The 24,476-nt window shown below is 31.4% G+C and overlaps 1 protein-coding gene across 1 annotated transcript in view; it reads left to right on the forward strand.

The window, feature by feature from the left end:
- The window catches only part of Lrp1b (LDL receptor related protein 1B), a 1,514,976-nt gene that overhangs the window by 798,815 nt on the left and 691,685 nt on the right, over positions 1–24,476 (forward strand). The window contains exons 19-20 of the mRNA XM_071619306.1: positions 8,049–8,129; positions 9,226–9,393. Coding sequence (XP_071475407.1) covers positions 8,049–8,129; positions 9,226–9,393 — 249 coding nt within the window. The remainder of the gene's footprint in view (positions 1–8,048; positions 8,130–9,225; positions 9,394–24,476) is intronic.

The raw sequence follows: 24,476 nt of genomic DNA on the forward strand, positions 1-24,476 counted from the left end.
CATGAACTGCTCCTCTGAAATACTACAAACCCTGGATTAATTTTTACCTTAATTTTTTTCAATTTGGGATTACCTATATCATGGAGAGTAGAGCTTGTGACACAGATTCATGATTATAATATTCAGGCCAGACTTTTTAAATATTTTTTCCCTATTCACAGTGCAGGTAAGACATTGTCCTAGAAGGACATGTTATTTAGACCACCTCTGCACTCAGAGTTTAGACATGGAGCGTCCTGGGTTTATGTTGAGCTGCTTGTCTTATGGAGAACTCAAGATTTGTCTCTTGTATCATGTTGATGTTGAAAGCCAAGCATCTACATTACATCCAGCTTTCATTACTGCCTTTAGAGGCAAAATTACACACACACACACACACACACACACACACACACACACATTCAAAGTGGTTATTATACTTCATTTACTCTTTTAGCTTTCAGCCCCCTTTTTCTGTACTCTGAAAATTTATATTATTTTCTTACATATTCACATACATATTAAAATGTTTGGCTGCTATTTTATCTCTATTTCTCATTTGTCTAACATATTGCCAGAACTACTCAATATTTTTTGCTAGCATTTTTGTTAATCTCATTCTGTACATACCAGGTGGTGTTCTCTTTGACTAAGGCTTTTTCATCTAAATAGCAATTGTTTCCACATCTCCCAAGCCTATTGTACTACTTCTGTCACAGCCTATTGCAGCCATTATGACATATTTTCAATTTCTCCAACATTTTATATTCTCTCATTGCTGGGCCTCCACAGATTCCAGTCCTTCCTTCTGGAACATTCTAAAAGCCTTCTCTCTTGTTGATCTGATTTAACCCAAACACATCATTCACATCAGTTTTCATATTGCTTCCTTTAGGGAGCATTGTCTAACCACCTAAAATTAGTTTTGATGCTTCTGTGTTTTTCAGTAATACATTATTACAGATCCTCCTTGATTTATGACAGTTACATGCCAAAAAATCCATCCTAAGTTGAAAATATGTCAAAAATGCATATCATACCCTTAACCATCATAGTTTAATATGGCCTACCTTAAGTGTGCTCAGAACACTTACTTAGGCTAGAATTGGGCAAAATCACCTAAAGATTATTTTAGAATGAAGTGTTGAATATCTCAATTTTTAAAATACTTGTGTTCATTGTGGGCAGCCCTGTATACTGCAGAATATCAATTGTTTTCCCTCATGATCATGTGACTGACTGGAAGCTGAGATTGGCAGCCGTTTCCCTATATCATGAGAGAATGTCAAACTACACATCACAAGCCCAGGAAACTTCAAGATTCAAAATTTTAGGTACTATTTCTACTGAACTCATATCACCTTTGTACATCATAAAATCGAAAAACAATCAATTTTACCAACTATCAGTACTGCTTATGTCATAGCATTTATCAGATTTCCTTTCCCCCCTACTGAGGATTGAACCCAGGGAGACTCTACCATGGAGCAATGTACCTATTCCTTTTTTATCTATTGATTGATTGATTGATTAAGACAGGGTCTCACTGAGTTTCCAAGCCTGGCCTTGAACTTGTTATCCTGCTGCCTCAACCTCCTGAGTAGCTGGGATTATAGATGTGCAGTTACTCATGGCTATTAATCAGAAATTTATTGAAGTCACTAATTTCATTATATTCAAATATCTTTTAAATTACATTGTAAGCACTGTAAAAAAGAGAACTACATTTTCCTCCTAGTACCTATCATTACTTTTTCATTCACACATCCAGGTGATGTGTCTCTCTAGTCCTATAACTCTATCTTGTACAAAGTTCTCAATAAAATATATTTAGTGAATAAAACTTTTCCTTCTATTTTACAGATTAGGAACATGGAATCAGTGATGTTAAGCAACTGCTCAAGGTCTCACGTTAATTAGTGATAAGACCAGAATTTGAACTCAGGTCTATTTCTCTGAAAAGCTTATGTTTATACATGGGATTATACATGATAATAAAATCATATATTTTCACAAAAAAATGATGAATGCAATAAGATGAAAATTTGTAGTATACTGCTGACATAATTTTCTCTGAAAAGTACTCTATTGTATCTTCAATGTCTGTCCTGTATTAATTCCAAATTCTCAAGAGGTGCTGCTAACATTAGTATCGAAAAAAAATTAAAAAGTTATTTATTCTCTCAATATATATAGTTCTATAGTATGTATAGTTTTTAAAATAGCATTCCATAACAATATTTAATTATATACATTAGAGAAGGTTAACATCAAAATTGCAATTTCAGTGAAAGAGAGAAGCCACAGAATGAGGAATACTTTTAATTTTTTTTCAATTCTTTTTTTATATTATAATATTCTTTTAAATGTATTGGTAATGATCAGAATGGTATAATGAACAAACAAGCCATTTTGACATAAGGCAGACAAATATTCAAATTTTAATCTATCATTGCTGATTATATGATATGTTCTTAGAGAAGATGCACTGTTTTTCTTCTGCAATTCATTGTTAGCAATAACATTTGCAGGGCTGCTGTGAAAAGCTAGCTAATATAAACAGAGAGATCACATACTCAATAAATAATAACAAGTAATAGGCTTATAATCTCCTTTAGGTTAAGATAACACTTTCCCTGTACTAGATTCCCACTATGTTCTTATCTTTCATTCATTTTAATAGGAATGATCTGTACATTTTCCATATACTTAATCAAGAAGGTTACCTCCATGTATTTAGGATGTGACTGCATGATCTCAAAGTAGCCCATGGTGATTGAGTTTTGAGACTTCAATAAAAGATTACTTAGATATATTCTTATGGGAGCAAATGGAGGAACAGGTAAATTCGCAAGTCAGGTACAGAAAAAGAATGTAAATAGATTGAAACCTGCTGACCTGGGAATTATTCTTCTAAGCTTTAGATAGTGAAGAAATCTATGTATCATACCAACCATGATTATTCTTGAGAGAGAAAGAAAATTGTAGCCATTTTCATAATGGCATACACATAACATGGCAATAAATTTAAAACAAAAGATATAATAGATAAATTGAGCATACTACCTGCAATAATAAAATGTTTTTAACAGTCCATTAATCCATATTAAATATTTTATGAAGTTGAAGTAACTGCTAAAGTAAAATATAGTTTTCTTTTCTCACTGTAATTGTAACATGATAAAATGTAAGCCTTCTTTGTTCATAGTTTTTTTCTTCTTCAGAATTAATCAGTTAATCTTTCCAAGTGTTCTGCAATTTGTGTTCAAAGAAGATTTAAAGTCAAAGAATATTTGTGCAAAGTCAAGAAGGATAAAACTACATGTAATATTTAAACCTTCGTTATATATGAAACTCACAATTATATCTTAACAGGGCATGTAACTAGCAATCAACTGGAATATTCAAATACTATTTTCAACTTTTAAATGAAAAGACATGAAAATTATTAAATTTCTTTGAAGGTGCTTTAATTTTGTTTTATTTTAGAAGAAAACATGTATGATAGATACTTTGCTTCCCTATCATCACTAGACTCTCAGTAGGATAATAAGGACTTATGAAGAGGGTATTTTTCTACATTAGTGAGACAATGAATGGCCCTATATTTCACTTAAAAATTTTTAACATAGTTCTTCATACATTTGATTATACTATTAAATAGAGAAAAGTCCAAGACATTTTTTTTTACATTTTTATATTTTCCCATTTCTGAAATTCAGTTACTGTGCTTTCTTGTAATGCTGTGATAACCCAGATGTTATTTAAGGTGGTGAACCTTATACTTTGCTACATTAAATGTTTTCAGGGTATTGTGCATCTTTAGATGGTGTTTCTTCTTACTTCTTTATCTTTAGGACTTCAAAGGTCATATTTTAAATCAAGAGTCTGTGATTAGAAAGCATAAATGATTTACCCAAGGTTACATTACTTTGAGAATGAAATCAGAATGAAACATTTATAACTTGATTCTTTTACATGTTTCCTTTCATATAATATCTTCATTCTTTTTAGTAATTTGCCCTCTCCTTTTCTCTTCTTCCCATTTTTTTTCTACATATTAATTTGCATTTTGGTCCTTAAAGCTAGATCAGAATATAAAGTTGAGAAGAGAAATTGTGTAATTTAAGTATCATGAAAAAATAATGAGATATGATGTATAGTTGTTTAATAACACATTTGTATTATGTACATGCAACAGAAGGTATGTTTCTTCTAAGAGATGTATTGAAGGTTTTTTGCATTCAAGATCCTTTTTTTTTTTCATCCTGAGAATTTTTTACTTATTGAGAGTTAATTCCCAGTTTATGTTTTGGCTGATTTTTAGAGTTAGAATCTAACAGTTATAAACAGTCTTAAAGTTAACATGAAAAATTTCTCAGCCAGTGAAGTTTCACCAAGTTTCAGAAGTTTCCAGATGCTTAGGATGATTTATTTTCTCTAGTAGAAATTTTGATGCTGCTTGATATGACTAGATTGAAAAAAATGTGAATTAATGCATTATAAGTCTCCAAAGATATAATAACATTACTTTTTTAAAAAAAAATGTATCTCATCATGTTGTAAGTCTGCATTTTGTTGCTTACTTATTTGAGTCATAACCTGATATCTTGTTGACATTTCCTAATTCATGCCACAGTAAAGCTTCTAAACACTAAACTCTTATTATTTAATCTAAGAAAGGACATATTTTGTACAATATTTCTTTTGACTCTTGAAAAAAGTATAAGTCCTCATTATCTTAAAAGAAATAATTCTTGAAAGTATTGATTAAATTGTGCCTTGGGTCTTTTACTGGTCTTTCTACTACATCTCCTTCTGTAACAGAATATTTGTTAGATTTCTAAGTAGACACCTTTGCCTCCCTTTTAACTTCATCATCAAAGTGAACATTCTTATTCCCTTTTCATTTGAATAATATTTTGGTCCTGATGACATTGTCTGGTTTTCAAAAATTTCAATTTATTTTAAAATTTATATATCAAGACATTACTTTGGTAATCATAAAACTCAATAAATATTTGTTTAGTTTTAGAAACATTTCCATTCATAAATCAGTACTTTAGATGGATATACTCTAATACAAACTTACACAAAGAAATTACTTTTTTGAATATATATAAAAGCAGGTAATCCAGGATGTCATATCTACTAAATCTGGAATGAGCAAGCACTTTCCCGTCATGTTATTTGTGAAGCAATAGAAACTTATCAACTGCATAAGTTAGACACTTACATCTGAAGTCTGTTCACTGCTACCAATGCTGGTTATCCTAGGGAATTCTCTTTTTCCAGTCTGCTTGAGGGCTCCAAATCTGCCTTGTTGTTTCATTACTTTAGGAATGTGTATAAATATTCACACCTCTGATTTTAATTTATTACTTTAAGAATATTATACAAGATGTTTCCTTGACTTGATCTTGCAAAAGTGATTTGCTCCTCTTTTTATTAATTCCAATAAATATTAATTTCAGTGTTTTGTGAATTGGAAGAACTATAATTTAAATATGTTTTTAACTCAAAAAAAATCATAGTTTTTAAGGTGAAAATGCAAATCATTCTAGAGGGCTTGCAGGAATGTCATTTAAAATTCGTATTTCCTGATGATCTCATCACTGATGTGCCTTGTTGTTTAAAGTATTAGGAAAGTGTTCCATAACCTAATTTTGAACAGAACAACTTCCTGAAACACTATATGAAGTCTCCAACCCATAAAAAGAAATGATCAGGATAGCCCCAAAAATGTATGGCAAAAATGATTGTGTCAATCTTGGTACAATCTACTCTATAAAAATAAAATTGCTTGGTGAAATGGCATATGATTTAATCCCAGGGAGTCAAGAAGCTGAGCAAGGGGGAAATCACAGGTTCATGGCCAACCTGGGCAGCTTAGGGAGACCCTGACTTAATATAAAATATACAGGATTAGGGATGTACTTCAGTGGTAGGATATAACTAGGCTCTTAGTATCTCCCCCCCGAAAAAAAAATTCATAGTGTTTTATAATTTAAAGATCAAAAACCTTATAAATAATAGAAATGTCCAGAATTGTAAAGTTATGAAAAAGTATCTGGTATATACAAAAACTTGTAAACAAAGTACAAAAATAATGATAAAGACACATTTTTTCTAGTAAGGAAGTGATAAATAACCAATGAAAAATGTTTACTGCTTATAATTTATGCTCAAAATATGGATAGAGTAAAATAGTTTAGGCACACAAACAAATGACAAATGAAATTTGCAATAGAATATATAGAAAGAGAAGTGGATGGAGAGTTTGAAGATGTGAATTCTTAGGCCTGTTTTTTGATAAGGAGATATCTATCACACTACTCAGGCCTAATTCTGAGTTTTACTGCCTTGAGACTAAAATGATTGGACATAATCATTGATTGTTATGGTTTTAAACCTGAAAAATACATTTTTAAATATATTTTTCTCCAAATTATGCTCAAAATTTAAAAAATTTAAAACTGTAGATAGATACATACATAAATAGTAGATAATAGATATATAGATTCATAGATAGGCAGTGAATAGATGTGCCTGAAGAATTTTGGGCAGTAAAGTCCAGCCTGCTCAGCCATCGGCTATTTTAGATAGCTCTGAGACAGTCTACATAATAAAGTTTGAAGATATTTATGGTCTGTTTCCTTCTATCAAATATATTATATGATTCAAAGTTCACTATCTTCTTTTTCAATTATATCATCATTTTTTGAAGTTAGCCTCCCGATAATATTTATATCAGTAGCTATAAATTAGCATAAGTTAGTATCATTTGAAACATTGTAAATTAAAAGATAATTTGTTTTTAATACACTATTATGTACACAAATAAAATTTCAATCTTTTTGTGGATTGAAATTTTATTTGTGCACATAATAGTGGAATCATTGTGCTACATTAGTTCCTAAAGAGAAAAACAAAATACTTCACATAAAATGTCATTGGCTTCAGTTGTCAGAGAAATAGCATTTCTTATCACTTTCTTCTGGCTTTATATCAATGAAATAATGGAATTTATTTTTCTTTTCTTTTAATATCTGTTAAATGAGCTCAGGTATATGAGAAATTATGATTTCATGCATATTTTCCTGGGAGCTAAAAGGTCTGGTATTAAGCAATTTACAAAATTTTAGATAAAAATTTTTTCCATATATTCAATAGAATAAATTTCTCTCCTGGGAAATAGTACTACTCCAAATGTTTTAGATGTGTTGAGTAATTATATTTTTCTCTGATCGACATCACCTTTCCTTTAAAAGTGATCTTGATTATCAGATCTTATTATGGAACTTTAAATTAGTCTAAATTTCTTTAGACTTAGGAATACTTTAAATTGGCTAATTATCTCTTTAAAATATTTTATGATAATTCCATGACTTTTACTGTTATAATTATCTAAATGTTAATTAATGTAATCAGTCTTATGATGTAATTGTATAAAAATTTATTTTGAAATTTAATTCTTCTTTCAGGTTTTTTTTTTCTTTTTTCTTTACACTCACAATTCACATTTACAGTGTCTATGTAGTTGATTTTAGTAAGTTGTTTTTTTTTTTTTTTTTTTTTTTTTTTACTTTTACCTTATAATATGGATATCACATCTCTTAGAGGTCAGTGTTAAACCTGACTGTACTCCTTGGATTTTCTCAATTAAAAACTTTTGTCAGTTGAAGAGGTATAAACACATTACTTTGCAGCACCAACATGCAGCACTTTTTATCTGCTATTTTTCAATGAGAGAGGGTTGAGTACTTTCATACACTGAGTTGACATCTATTCATTTATCCTGCAGTATAATGAATCTAAATGATCCTTCATCAAATGGTTCTCCTAGGCTTTCAGTACTGGAAAGTACTCATTTAAAAGATATTAAAAGGATGTGTATCCTATGTCCTGAGGAAGTTACAGTCACTATAATTGTTTATCCACTCTTTCATCTGTGCCTTTGTAAAGAATGGGAGAGGAGTTCTGATTGCATTAAGAAGACATGAATTAAGTAAAAAAAAAAAAAAAGTCAATGACCAGTTTCCTATTGGATTCTTTTATGTTTTTTACAGAATTCCCAACTTGTGAGCCCCTAACTCAATTTATATGCAAAAGTGGAAGATGCATTAGCAGCAAATGGCACTGCGATTCTGGCAAGTACCAAATGTTCACTGTACACCACTGATTTACTTGGAAGCTGGTGGTCTGAGTTGCCTGGCTTCCTTCAGAGACGGTTTGTAAGAGAAGCCTGCACATCAAGCAAAATGGTTAAGATGAGTGGTTAGAGAGCATCAGTGGGAATTAGCATTAAGAATAATGGAGCCCAGAATTTGTCCCATGAGACTATTATAGAGATTATTTTCAGATATTACATTGGATATATTCTAAATTGATCAACATGAGGTGAAGGAGACAAGAACATAACCTGGACAATTCAGGTTCCCAAATCATATGTGACCTCAGGATGGAGTATCCTATAAATTATTATGGATCTATCCAGATGGTCTCAATACTGTCACCTTGCTCTTAATGCACAAGTGATATTTTTTCCTTATACTTAGTTGTATACATTATGCTGAATTATTCCAAATACACAAAAATCAATTACATATGAGTCAATGCATTTTCAGCCATTCAGTTTAATTTAATTCTTTTCATATTCCTCTCCCCTCCCTCTTGAAATGTTTACTAATAGAGAAAATAAATAATTTCTAATGATAGTACATGGCAATTTCCAGGCAGAAACACAGGCACAGTAGGTAGTGGGGGAAAAGTGCATGTAAGTTCTCCTGTTGGAGAATGGAAAGGAATTGAGTAGAAACACAGCTATGAACCCTGCAGGATAAGGATTATAGTCTTAAATTATGACTTTACACAATAATTATATCACTCTTTGTATCATTTCATTAAATTGCTATGATCATCAATATCCCTTTGGTTTGTGCTTCATATTCAGTTAATGCTTAGTTATTTCTGAATAAAATGAAAATTACGCTTCAAAATCCATCATTTTTTTTTCCTCTTTGAGTTTAGCAGTTGATGTTATAACAGAAGAGAAACAATACTGTTATAAAGATGAAAATAATTCTCTCACTGTTCATGGTACAGATTGATGACTAACTAAACATCATTCCTTTTTCAAAAGCAAAAAGCAAATTCCATTCAGAAAGTAAAAGTTAGGTATAAGGAAAGCTTTTCTTTCTGGATCTGTTTTCACTACCTGCTGTTGCGTCTTGTCTTCTTTTCCAGATGATGACTGTGGCGATGGGAGTGATGAGGAAGGCTGTGTTTACTCTTGTTTTGATCACCAGTTCAGATGTGCCAGTGGCAGATGTATCCCAGGCCATTGGGCCTGTGATGGTGACAATGACTGTGGGGACTTCAGTGATGAAACCCAAGTCAATTGTACCAAAGAAGGTTAGTAATTTTTTGAACTTACGAAATCTCATTCTAAGCTGATACACACACACACACACACACACACACACACACAGTACTTCAGAATAAATTATTATTCATCTGTAATTCATCATGTAAATGATGAATTGCTCATCAGATTAAAACACACATGAGGAACTTTGTAAAATGATTTGCTAATCTCTTTAACTTTTTTTATGTTTTTTTTTTTCCTCTCAGGTTTCTCGTGTCAATATCTTTTATCTTGACTTCATATATTTATTAGACCCTTATTATTTTTTTTCCTTTTTTTGAATGCTAAAACCATTCCCAAAAGGAAAAAAAGAACAAGAAAGAGAAAATTTTGTTTTCATTTTCACACCAAATTTATTCCTTAAGATTTTAAATAATCCTATATTAAATGGATATGTATTTCCAAGTATCGACCTTGTAGAATGCAAGCTAAGAGAAGAAGGAAATCATGCCCATGCCTTCAGCCTAGCCATGAGGAGGCTGACCCTGTCATTAGGAGATAATACTATGCAAAGTTTAATCAGGCAGAGTGCATGTTAATAAGTTAGAAATAACACTGGAAATAATCACAAGAGAAAGCCATTTATTTGTTATACTACCATGCAACAAGTTTTATCTTTGAAAGAAAATTTCTTCTGTAAGAAATTAAAATACTTTTATTTATTTTTTCATTTATTTCACAAATATTTATCCCATACTAAGAGATAATTGGAAATGATTTCAAAACATGGACCTTGTTTAGTTTTAAAACCTAGCTTGCAAATAAAAGTTAATTATTTAAAATGGTGGCATGGGGAAATCGTAGACTCTGTGATCATAGGAAAAGAGCATGAATTTTCAAAGTGCTTCTCAAGGAAATATATCTGTCTTCTGCAAGTACTTAACAACCTATGTGATGGAAGGTTTCTGAATTATTTTCTTTTTCATGGTTTCTTTTTGTCTTCTTTTATTTCTCACCCCTCTAAACTGTACATTTTGGAATCAGTGGCTATTAAAGTTATTATTGACATAAAATAAATTTTTAAAGGCTAAGCTTGATTTTTATGTGAATTTCCCAAGTGATTTAGTTTAAAAGATATTGTTGAATATTATGTTACTTGGATGTCCTGAGTACTTATGTTAAAATATGCTGTTTAATTTTGATTTTATATGTATGACCTGGGTTATAAGAATCATAACAAATATCCAAATGCAGCTAAATAATGACCCTGAGCCAGGAATCAAGGAGATACATGTCCTCATGGTTAATGGTCATGACTTGGCTCATGTCTTTACTAGACTAAGTGGATATAATAGAAATTATAATGAAAACAAAAAATGACTAAGAATTTTTTGTGATATATAAGATTTAGCATGAACATATTTGAATTCAATTTTAATTCAAAAATCAGAAAAGTTATGAATTATAGATCAAGCTACTATTTAAAATTATGTCTCTTAATCTTCTTAATGTAATAAGCTCATGTCCTCTCTCTCTTGTTTTCTTTCTTCTCTCTTCATTTCAATGTCCCTTCTCTCTTCGTTTACTTGTTCCTTGAGTATATGTGAGCTAGAATATTTTACTTATAATTAATTTGTCATCGCAAAAGAAAATGTACATAGAACATTTTTTCCTTCTTTTAAAAGATATTTGGAACAGTCATCTGAAGGGTGTTTCTATTTATTACTACATTACAATTTAAACTTCATTTTCCCCTCCTCACAGATGTCTTTTTAGGCTCCTCATAGGGTGTGCATCTGTGACCTGCTGGCAATACCCTATAATATGCTGTGAAAGATAGATTGCCCCAAAGTTAATTTATGTACATCTTTTGAGATCTCATCCCTCTCTCCTACATGTATTTATCTGTAAGTTAAAATTGTTCATTGAACATTATGAAATTTTAAAAAGATTGTCTTAGCCCATGATTGTCCCAAATGAATGGCATGCCCCCTTGTGGCTCTGTAGTTTTTCAGTTTGTATTATAGGTGCAGTGGCACTGTAATGTCAATGGTCTTCCTCTTCAAAGCACCTCAATTTCAGTAACATATTACTATTAAGAATAGACTGTGAATGAGAATGCCAGACATTTATTTTGTCATTGTGGTAAAACACTAAGGAAATCATGAGGATATTCTACGTGATTGTTGGACACATTTCAAGCAATGAATGAAGGCAAATTCTTGAACCAATTTCTGTTTATCAAACATTAAATTGCATTAGGATTCCCTAATCAAATATTCTACATGAGGTGGATAAAAGGTACAAAATCAATAAAAGGAAACATTCTGATTTTAATATAAGACAATCCAAATTATTTCAAAGATCATTTAAATATGTTTGTCCACCATTATTTAGATTATATATTCTGAGATAGAGGTCATAAAACAATGATAACACATTGAAATGTTAAAGCTGGTAAGGAAAGTCATCTGCACATCCAGGATTTGTGAGGCCATTGCCCAGGTGAAGTATTTGATATAATTTGATATAATTAGTCATATAAAGCAGTCCCCAAACTGCTGTGGGAGGAAGAAAGATCAGGGGTTTCTGGCTTGAGTTTCAGGGCTGGTTGTCAGAACGGATCAAATCCACAACATGATTGCTCAGCATTTTGCTCTACACTGCCTGGGCAGCCAGCGCATATGGTGCAGTCTCTAAACTAGAATGGTCTGCAAAAGGGTAAAAATATTTTTGAATTGATTTTAAATAGTAAAGAAGCAGGAGAAACCAGTAAATAGAGCAGTCCATATACAATCTCCTTCATAGAATATCCCTATGCAATTTACATTCTTTCCAACATTACTTTCAAAAAGGAAGAAATTCTATAGTGATGATCAGGGTTTAGTCATGAGTATGATGAGTACCTGAGAAACTCTTAAGTGCATAGTCTATGCCTTAATGATGTTCTCCCATTTCTTTCCCTCTTAGTTTTTTTGCTGTTCTTTATTCTTATTCTTAAACTTCATTATAAGCAAAGAGAACAATGTTTTCGTAAAGTATTAAGTTTTCAAAAACTAACTGTTATACCCTCACCCACCCATAGAGGGAAAGGGTGGGGGGAGACAACATGTAAAGGTAGAATAGAAAGACAATCCGTATCAAGTTAGTTCCTTCCTTTGTTTCAGTGTTTGCCTTTCATTTTAGTTCTTGTTTATTTCTGGTTCTGAATCCTCTAGTTGCTACCTATTTCTGTAGTGACCCCTTCCCTTTGTTTTAAGTTACTGGGTGAATAGTTTTCTAAGTGGGAAAATTAGCATGTCTGGACTCTCTAGAAGAGTGAACTGCTTCTAGAGCTCACCTGAACATTTGTGTATATGTTGAAAGGTTCTTATCAAAAGGTGGTTTCATCACTAAGAACATCAAGAATAAAGCTAAGGTGATACGTCAGTCTTTTTTTGTACAAATCTCTAATTCTCTAGCTAGAATAGTAAAATGAAGAATACTCTGTGCATATGTCACATCTATAAAATACCAAATACACAGAATTAATTTATTCTCAGTTTGACGGTTTAATTCATTTGAATTATGATAATTTCCATTCTTATACATTTTTGGGTAAATAACTATATTTCACACCTGGAAAAAGATATTTCTAATGTAAGCATATGCAAATTGTTCAATATTTTTAGACAGCTATTCCCCTAAGAAAATTTACATACAGAAATTGTTGTAAAAATGTATCCCAAATAATTCAGCATAGACTTGATATAAAAGGAAACAGGTTTCCCTAAATTACATTTTGCCTAAAATTTGTAATTTTTTCCTAAAAAGCAACTTTAATAATACTCAAATATTTGTATTTTGTATTTTTAAAGGACATCTGACCCTGGCTTATTGTCATTGTTGTGTAATTGTTAGGCTTACTGTTTGATTGTCTAAAAAAGAAATATATATTGCCTGCTGGAGTAATTGAAACAAGATAAGGAATGCTGACACATATATGATCATTTATTTACATGGCAATACAGTTTAAAAGCAAATTCAAAATTAAGTACGTATTGACTTTTTGTTTATGTTTCCAAATCCATTAGGCAGTTAAGTGTATAGTATTATTCATATCAATACTCACACATGTTCATATTCTTCTGCTTTAGCTATTTGTGTTTGCTCCTGCTTTTAAAATTTCATCTGTTCTATTGCTCTCTATCCTCTTTCCTTCATTTGCCTCACTGCTTGCTTCTTCCCAGATTTAAGAGACTAGAATAATCTCATCTTCATATTTTCATAGACAAGCACACTATTAAATACACAAGGAATAATTGTTGAATGAATGAGTTTATTTCTTGACTCAAAATTTGATAATATGATCATATTCTAGTCCTTAAATGTCAGGTAATTTATTTTCTATTTCCTTGCCTTAACCCAAGATCCTAATTTTTTTTCATAATAATGTACAAGTCTAAGTGTACTGATCTGGTAATTCACATTTGTCAGTACAATGTAATGATATTCATTTATTGAATAAATATTGGCAATCTCACCTCTGGAATCAATAAAATAACATTGAAAAGATATCTCATTTATCTTTTGTTACTGTTTATTTCTTTTTGTTGAGGTCCTTTCTGACAAATTGGTAGTAAATTTTAGATCTTTAGGTAACTGTTGTTTAGCAAATCCCAGAGAGGAAATTACCTTAGTGATAAAGTAGGGAATAAAAGGGAATTAACACATGTTGTTGACCCACTAATTATCAGGTACTTCACATGTTACTTCATTCAATCATCAAAATAACTACTATTCAGAAAGGTTAAGATACTTGCTCAGGATTACGTAGCAGGGGTTCCACATAAGGATTATGTCCCCTATATTACTATAACCGTCTGTTTCTTTAACTATGAAATATAATGTCTTTTTTCTAAAATAGATATTTGTATGATTTCCAAGTAATTAATATCTTGCTCTGAATTGCATACTCAGGTTCACTTAAATTTGAGAAAATGGAAAGACCATTCTCCTTTCTACAAAACATTCTAATGAGATTTCACAAATGGGTACTATAAGGGAATTTGGCTATTATGTCAAATAGTCACAATAATTCTGACTGTAACTCTTTTTCATTCTTTTCTTCTTTACCTTTCACAATTCACTTCAATCAAGTGGATTCTGGAAATTTTCCTTGTAGTTATGAACCCTAATGCAAGCAATTTCTTCAGTAACCCCAAAACCATTTTTATCTACATTATAGACTCAGAAAATTTAGGAAGCTGGAAAAAAATCAAAACATCATTTAGTTTAATTCTTTTATTATATAAATGAGGAAAGAGCTCAGCTATATAAAATCTTATGATTATATAATAATAACAACAAAAATATACTGCTCTGCTCCCTAGAAAGAGTTGATAATATTCTTTTCTTTTTTTAACATTCTTTCTCTCTTTGATTGTCATATCCCATAAACTACTCACAGGAAGTTGTTTTTGGAGTTAAGGTCAAATGGATTCTTTTATATAATCTACAAGTTACTCAAAATTGTTTTACCTCCATTTAGTTGAATTTGTATTTGGACCATGTTTTTTTTTTTAAATTATTTATTCTAATTTGTTATGTATGACAGCAGAATGTGATTCAATTCATATTAACATATAGAGCACAATTTTTCATGTCTCTGGTTGTACAAAAAAGTAGAGTCACACCATTCATGCTTTCATACATATACTTGGGGTAGTGATGTCCATCTCATTACACCATCTTTCCTACCCCCACACCCTTTCCCTTCCTCTCCCTACCCTTTGCCTCATCTAGAGTTCATCTGTTCTTCCAATGCTCCACCTCCCAAACCCCATTATGAATCAGCATCCTTATTATCACAAAAAAATTTGGTATTTGATTTTTTGGAATTGACTAACTTCACTTAGCATTATATTCTCCAACTCCATCCATTTACCTGAAAATGCCATGATTTTATTTTCTTTTAATGCTGAGTAATATTCCATGTGTATATGTATGTATATATATATATCACATTTTCTTTATCCATTATTCTACTGAAGGGCATCTAGATTGGTTCCACAATTTAGCTATTGTGAATTGTGCTGCTATAAACATTGATGTGGTTGCATCCAATATACTATGAGAGATATTGAGACTGTGGGCTTTGAACTATACGTACATATTTAGGTGTGATTTTGAATTTAAATGATCATGCTAAGTTATTTGTGAAAGACCAAGGAAATTTTGTCATTTCTCCTTGACTAAAAAGACACCTATATCCTACCAAGGGAGGCTGGCTACACTCAGAATAGCTATCGAAACCTAACTTGTAGCTGGGTGCAGTAGCTCATACCTGTAATCCCAGAGGCTTGGGAGGCTGCAGCAGGAGGATTCTAAATTTAAAGCCAGCTTCAGCAAAAGTGAGGCACTAAATGACTCAGTGAGACCCTCTGTCTAAATAAAGTACAAAAAAGGACTGGGGATGTGGCGCTGTGATTAAGTGTCCCTGACTACAAATCACGGTAGCAAAAACCAAAACAAAACAAACAAACAGAAAAACATAACTTATAACTGAAAACATGTATGATGTATTTATTCGTGGAAAGAACAGAAATTGAAATCAACATATTTTGACTCTCAACTTTGTATGATATCAACCTATATGATATCCCATCTCAGCTCAACCATCAGGTGTTTAACAGGAGAGTTTAATCCTTACCATATAGAAAATAAAATACCAAGTATTATTGTATATTGTCACATTCAGTCATCTGTTTTGTTTGAAATATTCTAAAGAAACTCTCTTTTTTAATTTTTATCATGATAAGATATGTATAGCACAAAATTACTGTCTTAACTATTTTAAATGTGCATTTCGGTATTACTAAGTATATTTCAGGTTCCAGAAGCATAGCTGCCCACCTTTTATAGAAGTCTTTTTATCTTGCAAAGCTGAAACCTTATCCATTAAATGTTCACTCCACATTCCTCCTTCCTTTTGCCACTGAAAAACCACCATTCTGCTTTCTGTTTCTGTGCTTGAGACTATGCTAAATGCCTACTGTAAGCAGAATAAGTTTTGTCTTTTTATGACTGAAATATTTTACTTATAATGACCAAAGATTTGTCCATGTTGTAGCATTTGGTAATATTGTTTTTACTTTTTAAAGCTGATAGATAAATAAGAAATGCTTTTTTAAAAATACACATTATAGCTTTCTTTGACTCACAATTCCTGTCTTCTTCTATTTAGTTTTTGTGTGTGTGTGAGACAGAAAAAGCATTTCAATTCCTTTTTCTCATTTTCTTCTGTGTAAATATTATAGATATTACCTTTTTTTTTAATTTTTATGAGAATCATGCTGAACAACCTAAAGTTATAAAACTTAAATTTGGATTTATATTGGTTAAACTTAATAACACACACACTGATTGTTTCCATCTCTGTCCCACTGCTTTCAGTTGTTGATGTACATTTTTAATGTGTATCTAAAATATAAATTAATAATTTTAAATACATTGGTCTTTTAAGTTGTATAGAAAACAAAATGTGATTTTCTAAACAATAGTTGCAATAATATAAGCTTTTCAACCATTAATTATATTTTTTAAAAATTATGTGTCTCTAAAATCCTCTAGAAAGCAAAATGCAATTGTAGCCCACTATTGAAGTAATACTAGACTTTATAATCACTCACATGTTCACCTTTATGTATAACTTTCTTTCTTCAAGCAGCTTTGAGTTACTGTCCAGTGCTCTTTCATTTCAACCTGCAAGACTCCCTCAAGGATTTCTTGCAAATCAGGTGTAACACAAATGAACTCCCTTGGTCTTTTTTCTTTTTTTCCCCCTTAATATAGGAAGATCTTAATTTCTCCTTTATTTTAACAGGACAGCATTTTTAGATACAGAATCTTGGTTGACATTTTTTTTTTTAGTACTTTCAATAGATTAGCCCACATGATCTATTGACTACCAAGTTTCTAATGAAAAATCTGATGATTAATCTTGGTGAAGATCTCTTGTGTATGATCAGTCTCTTCTCTCTTGTTGGTTGCAAGATGCTCTTTAGCTTTAGATTTTTTAAGTTTAATTATATCTGGATGCAGGTCTTTGTGTGTTCCTTCTGGTTGGAATTGGTTGTGGTTCTTGAATATGTATATTCATATCTTTCATCACTTTGGAATGTTTCCATTCATTATTTCTTCAAATAATCTCTCTTCCACCAATTATCTTCTCTTTCTGGAAAAATGTTTGTTGTTCCTCTTGATAGTGCACATAAGTCCCAAATTTTTGTTTGTGTGCTTGTTTATTTGCACATGTTGTTTCTATCAAAGATCAAAATGAGAGGCAAATTTAAGCTCTTATCAGAACTTTTCTTATCTTGTTCTTTTTCCTGGGGCTTCCATGATAACTTCCTAATTTTTCCTATATAAGTGATTGTGCTTAAATATATTAATCTTTAATATATGGTTCACAAAAAAGAAAAGAGAAAAAGAAAATGTGGAAAATGATAGTCAGTTATTTAAATCCTCTGAAAATTGCATTAGCTGGAGAGAGAGGGACTTATAAACAATAGCAAAGATAATAATGGCTGCCACCTCTTTGAGCCGCTGAGATCAGTGAACGTGATCACAACAGATTCTTCAAGATTTGGAGAATGATGTCCTTTTTACCAACCTTGGATTGTAAAAGATGTGTTCAAGCTGCTCTAGAAATACACACATGATTATTTACCACAAGACTGAGATTTGAAGAATTCTTAGCTACTATTATGCTGAAATTGACCAAATTTTACCACAATTAGCCTTTTAAGCCTTACCTTAGGAGTTCTGAGTTTTCAATATGCCACAGAATTTAAAAAGTTATACCAGAAAGAATTTGCTAGGCAGTTGTTGTATAGTTGAGAACATGTATCTCTGTTGTTTCCTATTCCATCACATTTCTAGAATTCTCTTTCAATTTTATTTTTGCTCAAACAGATGAAGAAAAAACTGCTGTTAATTTCCAGGAACTAAATTGTTTTAATGATGAAGTATTGACTTTAACTTCTAGGGGATTAAAAATTATGTTAAGGATTCAGAAAAATGCATATACTCTTTTGTTGTAACGTTTTTGATTATTTACTTTAAATAAAACAATAGACTTTCCTCACAAAATGCAACTAAATAAATGTCAATTTAAGCTGTCTAATTGTAGAGAACTATAGTATCTATTTTCAATGAAATATTGTCAGGCTTAACTTTATTCTTTCGCAGATTGATTTTCTTTAGAAAATGTTAATACTCAGATATGCAAACAATGTTAATTATTAATGGATTTTATCCATAGGAAATCTCTTTTTTTTTTTCCAGAACAAAATAGCTCTTCAAAGGTCATTTAAACCTTAATGCTGCAAACAACTGTTAAATCAGGAACAAGGAAAATTCAAGGATTTTTATTCAATTAATAACAAAAGGCCTGTTTTGAGAATCTGTAATGTTTCTTGTAATGTGCTTTTCAAGAAAATTAAAAAGAATCAGATAAATATAATTTTAAAAAGGAACTATTAAAATGGTTCATAAAAAAAGAAGAAGCTAATTATCTTGACCTTTTCTATGCAGAAAATAGCTAACAAATGGGGTTATACTTATTCCTACATAAATTTATCTTCTGTATAAAAAGAACAGTTATACCCCTTGACATCAGAGAAATTTCTCTTTTTTAAAAAGTTATAATTAGCAACTAAAATTAATAGGTAACAAAAGGCCTTATTATAATGAAGAATCTCATTTTGTTGTCTGAATCTTTTAACAGAGTTAAAAATAATAATGGAAAAAATTCAATTAATTTTCATTATCTTTCATTCGGACACTGTGGACAGGATGGACATGGATAAATTGTAAAATGATTAATTCACCTTTCAGTAATTGACTGATATGCCTGATTTTGTGCAAATAAGGAGTTATCAATGGTAATATTGCCTTTTCCAAAAATAGTATTTAGATCCCCTCAAATCCTGTTTAAACTGTCAGGACTCGTTTTCTTATTTACATGAAATGTTACCTGAATTTTCATTTAGATATTATCTTCTTTTACTGTAATAGCCAGATTATTCACTTTTTGTTAGTACTTATCTGAGGTATAGGTTTTTATTTTTTAATAGATGGGCTTCCCAAAGGAAATTGCTCATTATTTGCATCCAAATCCTTTCCAGAAACAACTTTGTTGCTTAAAATCATCCATTTAAACCATCAGAACTTACTGTGCATAGACTATTCACTGGTATCAGATGTTTCATGACAGCATGTTTCTATTATTTTTTTTATATCCATATATGAATAGAAGATTCTCTAAGTCACAAGCAAAATTTAGAACAGTTTACAATAGAGAATGGCAAACAATTTCTATAAAGTATTCAACAGAAAATATTTTAATCCTTGCCTATTGCAAGTACCAACACTGTTCTTTTAGCATGAAAGCAGCCAGAGGCAGTATGTCAATAAGTGTACCTGTGTTCTAAGAAAACTTATAAATAAAATACAATAAAAACATATACATAAAGACCAGGTAGTACTTGAATGGTCTGCAGGTTGTAATTAACTGAACTTCATTGAGAATATAAGTAGACATACATTCTGAAGTAACAGTAATTTTGAATAACCCTACATCTATCTTTCACAGAGTATCAAATTTATACTGAAGAAAGAGCCAAAGTAAGAAAAAAATATTTAATAATTTTAAATGGTATTATCTGTAACACACACACATATCTGCATATTCTTTTTTAAAATTTTCATTTGTTTTAAGTAGGTATACATGACAATAGAATGACATATCATATATAAATTGATTATAATTTCTCATTTTTCTGATTGTACATGTTGTAGAATCATATCAGTCATGCATTCATATATGTACATATGGTAATAATGTTTGTTTCATTCTACTATTCTTCCTATCCCCGTATCCCCTCCCCTCCCTTCACTCCCCTCTACCTAATCTAAAGTAAAGGTATTCTTCTCTAGTGCCCTCCTGTGAATTAGCATCCATGTATCAGAGAAAAAAATTTGGCCTTTGTTTTTGGGGATTGTCTTAGCATGATATTCTCCAACTCCATCTATTTTCTGGTTGAATATTCTGCTAACAATGTCCTACATTATTTATAAAGATCAAGTTAGAAAGTATTATCTTTTCTTCAGTTTTCTTTGTTGTTGTTGATGATGTTTGTTCTAGTGAGTATTTTCCTACTGCAAGACATGCATACTGGCTAGCCAAAAATTCTGATGTAAAATATAAACTTTTTTTTTTTTACTTATTATTTGGTATTTAACATAACCATTAAGATGATTGGTTAATTTAAATGATAAGGGGAAAATTAAACTGTCAATTACTTTACACAACTAATTAAACAGATTAATTCATTCTGTTCACTTATGTTTAGATAATGTGAGGGTTCATCACTCCCAAGATAATTAGATTCTAAAGAAAATGTTCATGGTAGAGCCCAGGTACCAAAACCTAACATTTGAATAAACTGCATCAGTATTTTGTTTTATTGTTTTGTGGTACTTGAGATTGAGCCCAGGTATGTTCTGCCACTTAGCTATATTCCCAGTCATTTTTATTGTTATTTGGAGACAGGATCTCCCTAAGTTGCATAGACTGGCCTTGAACTAGTGATCTTTTGGCCTTAGCCTACTCAGTAGCTGAAATTATAGGTGTGTACCACAGCACTTTGCAGAACCAATATTTTATGTAGATTACATTTTAATTTACATTAACTTTCTAGGGGAATATTTGCTACTCCAAATTGAAACTCATTTCAATGTTTAGATTTTGAGTGTCCATGTGTTAACACTGAAAATAATTTTATTTGTGCATAGTTCTCCTTGCATTGTTTTCATTTCTTCTATTCAGCTTTTCTTAATGGCTCAAACAGTAAACATGACATGTTTAAATCTGTTTTTTTTTTTTTTTAAATTTTCGCCCCCACTAAATTTATCACTAAATCACATATACTAATAAATGGTTTCAATGGTCCCATCCAACATTTTGTTAAGATAATCTCATATGGTGGCTACATATGAAAAGGGGTTTGTTTGAATAGAAAGCAGAATATAAAACTTTCCCTGGAAAGTGGGGGAAAGGAAGGAAGGTGAGAATGGTAAGTCCAGATGGCTTGTAGACAGCCATATCAAGGTCCAGTGGGATGAGAACAAGATGATTTAAGAGGGAAGACCCACATATGTCTTTGTTGTTAGATCATAGCAGAGATCACAGTAGCCTCTGAGAGTCAGAGGCAGCATCCCCTGAGAAATTTATTGTGCATTATGAGGAGAAGAGCACAACAGCATACCCCCATCAACTCAAGTATAGTTTCCAGTTAGCTCACAATCTGAGGTGTTTTAATGAGCCAGTCTCTTGAAGATTTCTAGAAACTAGGGGTACATAAACTTGTTAGGGGGAAATTAAGATACCCCTGAGGCAGGAACAGGAAAGGTTATGTCCACATTCTGTTTGTAAGTGAAATGAGGCTGTTGTTATGCTGCCAGACCAGCTTCTCAGTCCTGCCAGGACTGGAGAAAAATGTCTGGAGAAGAAATCTACAGCAAATAGCTGCCATAGGTGTAAGAATTATTAATACATAATGATTCATTGAAAATCTAGGAAGGGCAAAGATTGACACATGATTATTATATGAAATGCAAAAAGCTTCCTGCACATGCAATATGTAGTGCCTTTTACATTTAAGAGTTCTGTGCAATGAATGGCAAGTCAAGGCATAAAGTGTGCTAAAAAAATAGTAAAGGATCCCCCCATTTGTCTTGCAATTTAAATAACCCATCATATTTTTAGCACCATTATTATCCATTTTTTGTCAGGGGGACTATAGCATTTCTTTTGATCCAAAAATGTATTCAGAGTAAAAAAAAAAAAAAAAGAAAGAAAGAAAGAAAAAAAATACATTAATTATATATATATATATATATATATATATATATATATATATATATATATATATATATATTGCAGTTCTGATTTTCTTTTTCTTTTTTTTAACTTCAGGAGAAAAATATTCTTTTTGTTTTTGTACAGTTGCTAGTCTTCCAACTGCAAATATTTAGTCACAGTGAATTCATTTAAATATTGGGATAGATTCCACCATCAGTTTCCACATTTCCTCCAGGGCTCTGTATTTATTTATTTATTAGATTTTCCAAATTCTATGCTTAGTTTAAATAGCTTGAGGGGGAAAAGTACAATAAAATTGCATTAGTTAAAAAATATAACCAGTATCAGCAATATGAAAACTTAACAGTAAAACAGCATGAGCATATACATATAAACACAGTCATCGTTTTAGCAGTCTGTTGGGAGAGCCATATCACAAAGATTGATTGCATTCCAAGCCCTGAAGCTTAGGACCTGAGGCTCTGGGGAACTACACAGGCTGGGAACTCAGGTTGGAATGGTCATCACAGGCTCCTCAGAGGAATGTCGCTCTTCATCAGAGGAAAATCAACAACTGTTAATAGAAGCTGGTTTTATTTGGCAAGAAAGTTAAGAAGAAATAAAACTCTATGACTTTATTTTAATGCTTTCTGGCAGATAAATACAGCATTCCCTAAACGTCTTAACTTCCACCCAAAACTAAGAAATACATTGAGAAATAGATTTCAAGTATTTTAATTTTCTTCTTCTTCTTCTTCTTCTTTTTAAGTTTTTTTGGTGATACATGACAATAGAAACTATTTTAACATAATTATAAAAGCATGGAATATATCTTGTTCTAATTCAGTCCCCAGGACCTCTCCTTCCTTTCTTTTCCCCACACCACTTCCTCCCTTCCCTCTGCTCTGCTGATCTTTCTATCATTTAACCATAAATATTTTTTAAAATTAATTTCTTATGGATATACATGATAGTGAGATTCAATAGAATACACACACACACACACACACACACACACACACACACACACACATATATATATATATATATATATATATATATATGTATGTATATATACATAGGAAAGTTATGTCAGATTCATTCCACTGTAATTTAATTTATTGTGAGACAATGAGATGCAAAGACAGGGGGGAAGAAATATAAAAGTGTAAAATGTGTGTGTGGGGGTGTGTATAGGCATGCTAGTCTCATATCAGAGTGAACTTCAATAGTTTGAATAAATTAAATATTTAATATGTATATGTATGCTTATATATATATACATTAAGCAAATTTACATTTATATAAACCTTTGTAAATTTAAAGAATCTTAAGAGAATTTTTTTTTTTCCCTAGTGAGTTAAGAAATCAGAATCTAACTGAAAGTCTTTGATTCCTGGTTGCCTTCAGATTTAAATCAAAATCATTTAGCATAAGACACAATTATTTTCAAGATCTAGGTCTTGCTCTCCTGTCTTTCTCTTTCTCCCTTCCTCTGCAGACACACTGCATACAATTTTGTAAGTAGAGCTAGTTTTAATAAGAAAATCTTTCATTCTCATTTAACATACTTTCTGACTTAACTCTTAATCATAACCAGAAACTCTCTTCTGACTTTTTGTCCTAAGAATGTCTCATATAAACTCCCTGCTCCAGACTGGTTTTCCTCTCTGTGTTCTCATGGCACTCTCTCCTACCATTCCATTCTGAAAGAGTTTTACAGCTGCAAACATTTCTATTTGCTTGTGTACCCACTATTCTATGATCTTTTCAAAGACAGGAACTCCACTTTCCATTTTGTACCTGGATTCTAGCAAAAACCATTTTCTGGTCTCTCTACTTCCACTCATGAATCCATTTTTTCTCGAAATAGCAGTCAAAGAAAATAATGTATATTGAATTATATCTCCATTAGTCTTGTTTCAAAATCCCCCCAAAATAGATGCCATTTATCTTCTCATAGTTGTTAATAAATCCCTATACGATTCTACCCTACCTGCCTCTCATATCTAATTTCACCCACCTTTTTCCATTCACTTCTTTTATTTTTCTGTGAAAATTAAAGCTATTTCCTGCTTTGGGTCTTTGCAGTTACTCTTTCTTGTGTTTAGTATGCTCTTTGCCTTAATTTCTTCCATGATTATTTTTTTCCCATCACTTTGGACTCATCTTAAATGCCAGCTTCTATAATCACCCTTTTTAATATGAGCCCTATATCCAAGT

The sequence above is a fragment of the Marmota flaviventris genome, chromosome 11 (assembly GCF_047511675.1).
Source record: "Marmota flaviventris isolate mMarFla1 chromosome 11, mMarFla1.hap1, whole genome shotgun sequence".
NCBI classification, from domain to species: Eukaryota; Metazoa; Chordata; class Mammalia; order Rodentia; family Sciuridae; genus Marmota; species Marmota flaviventris.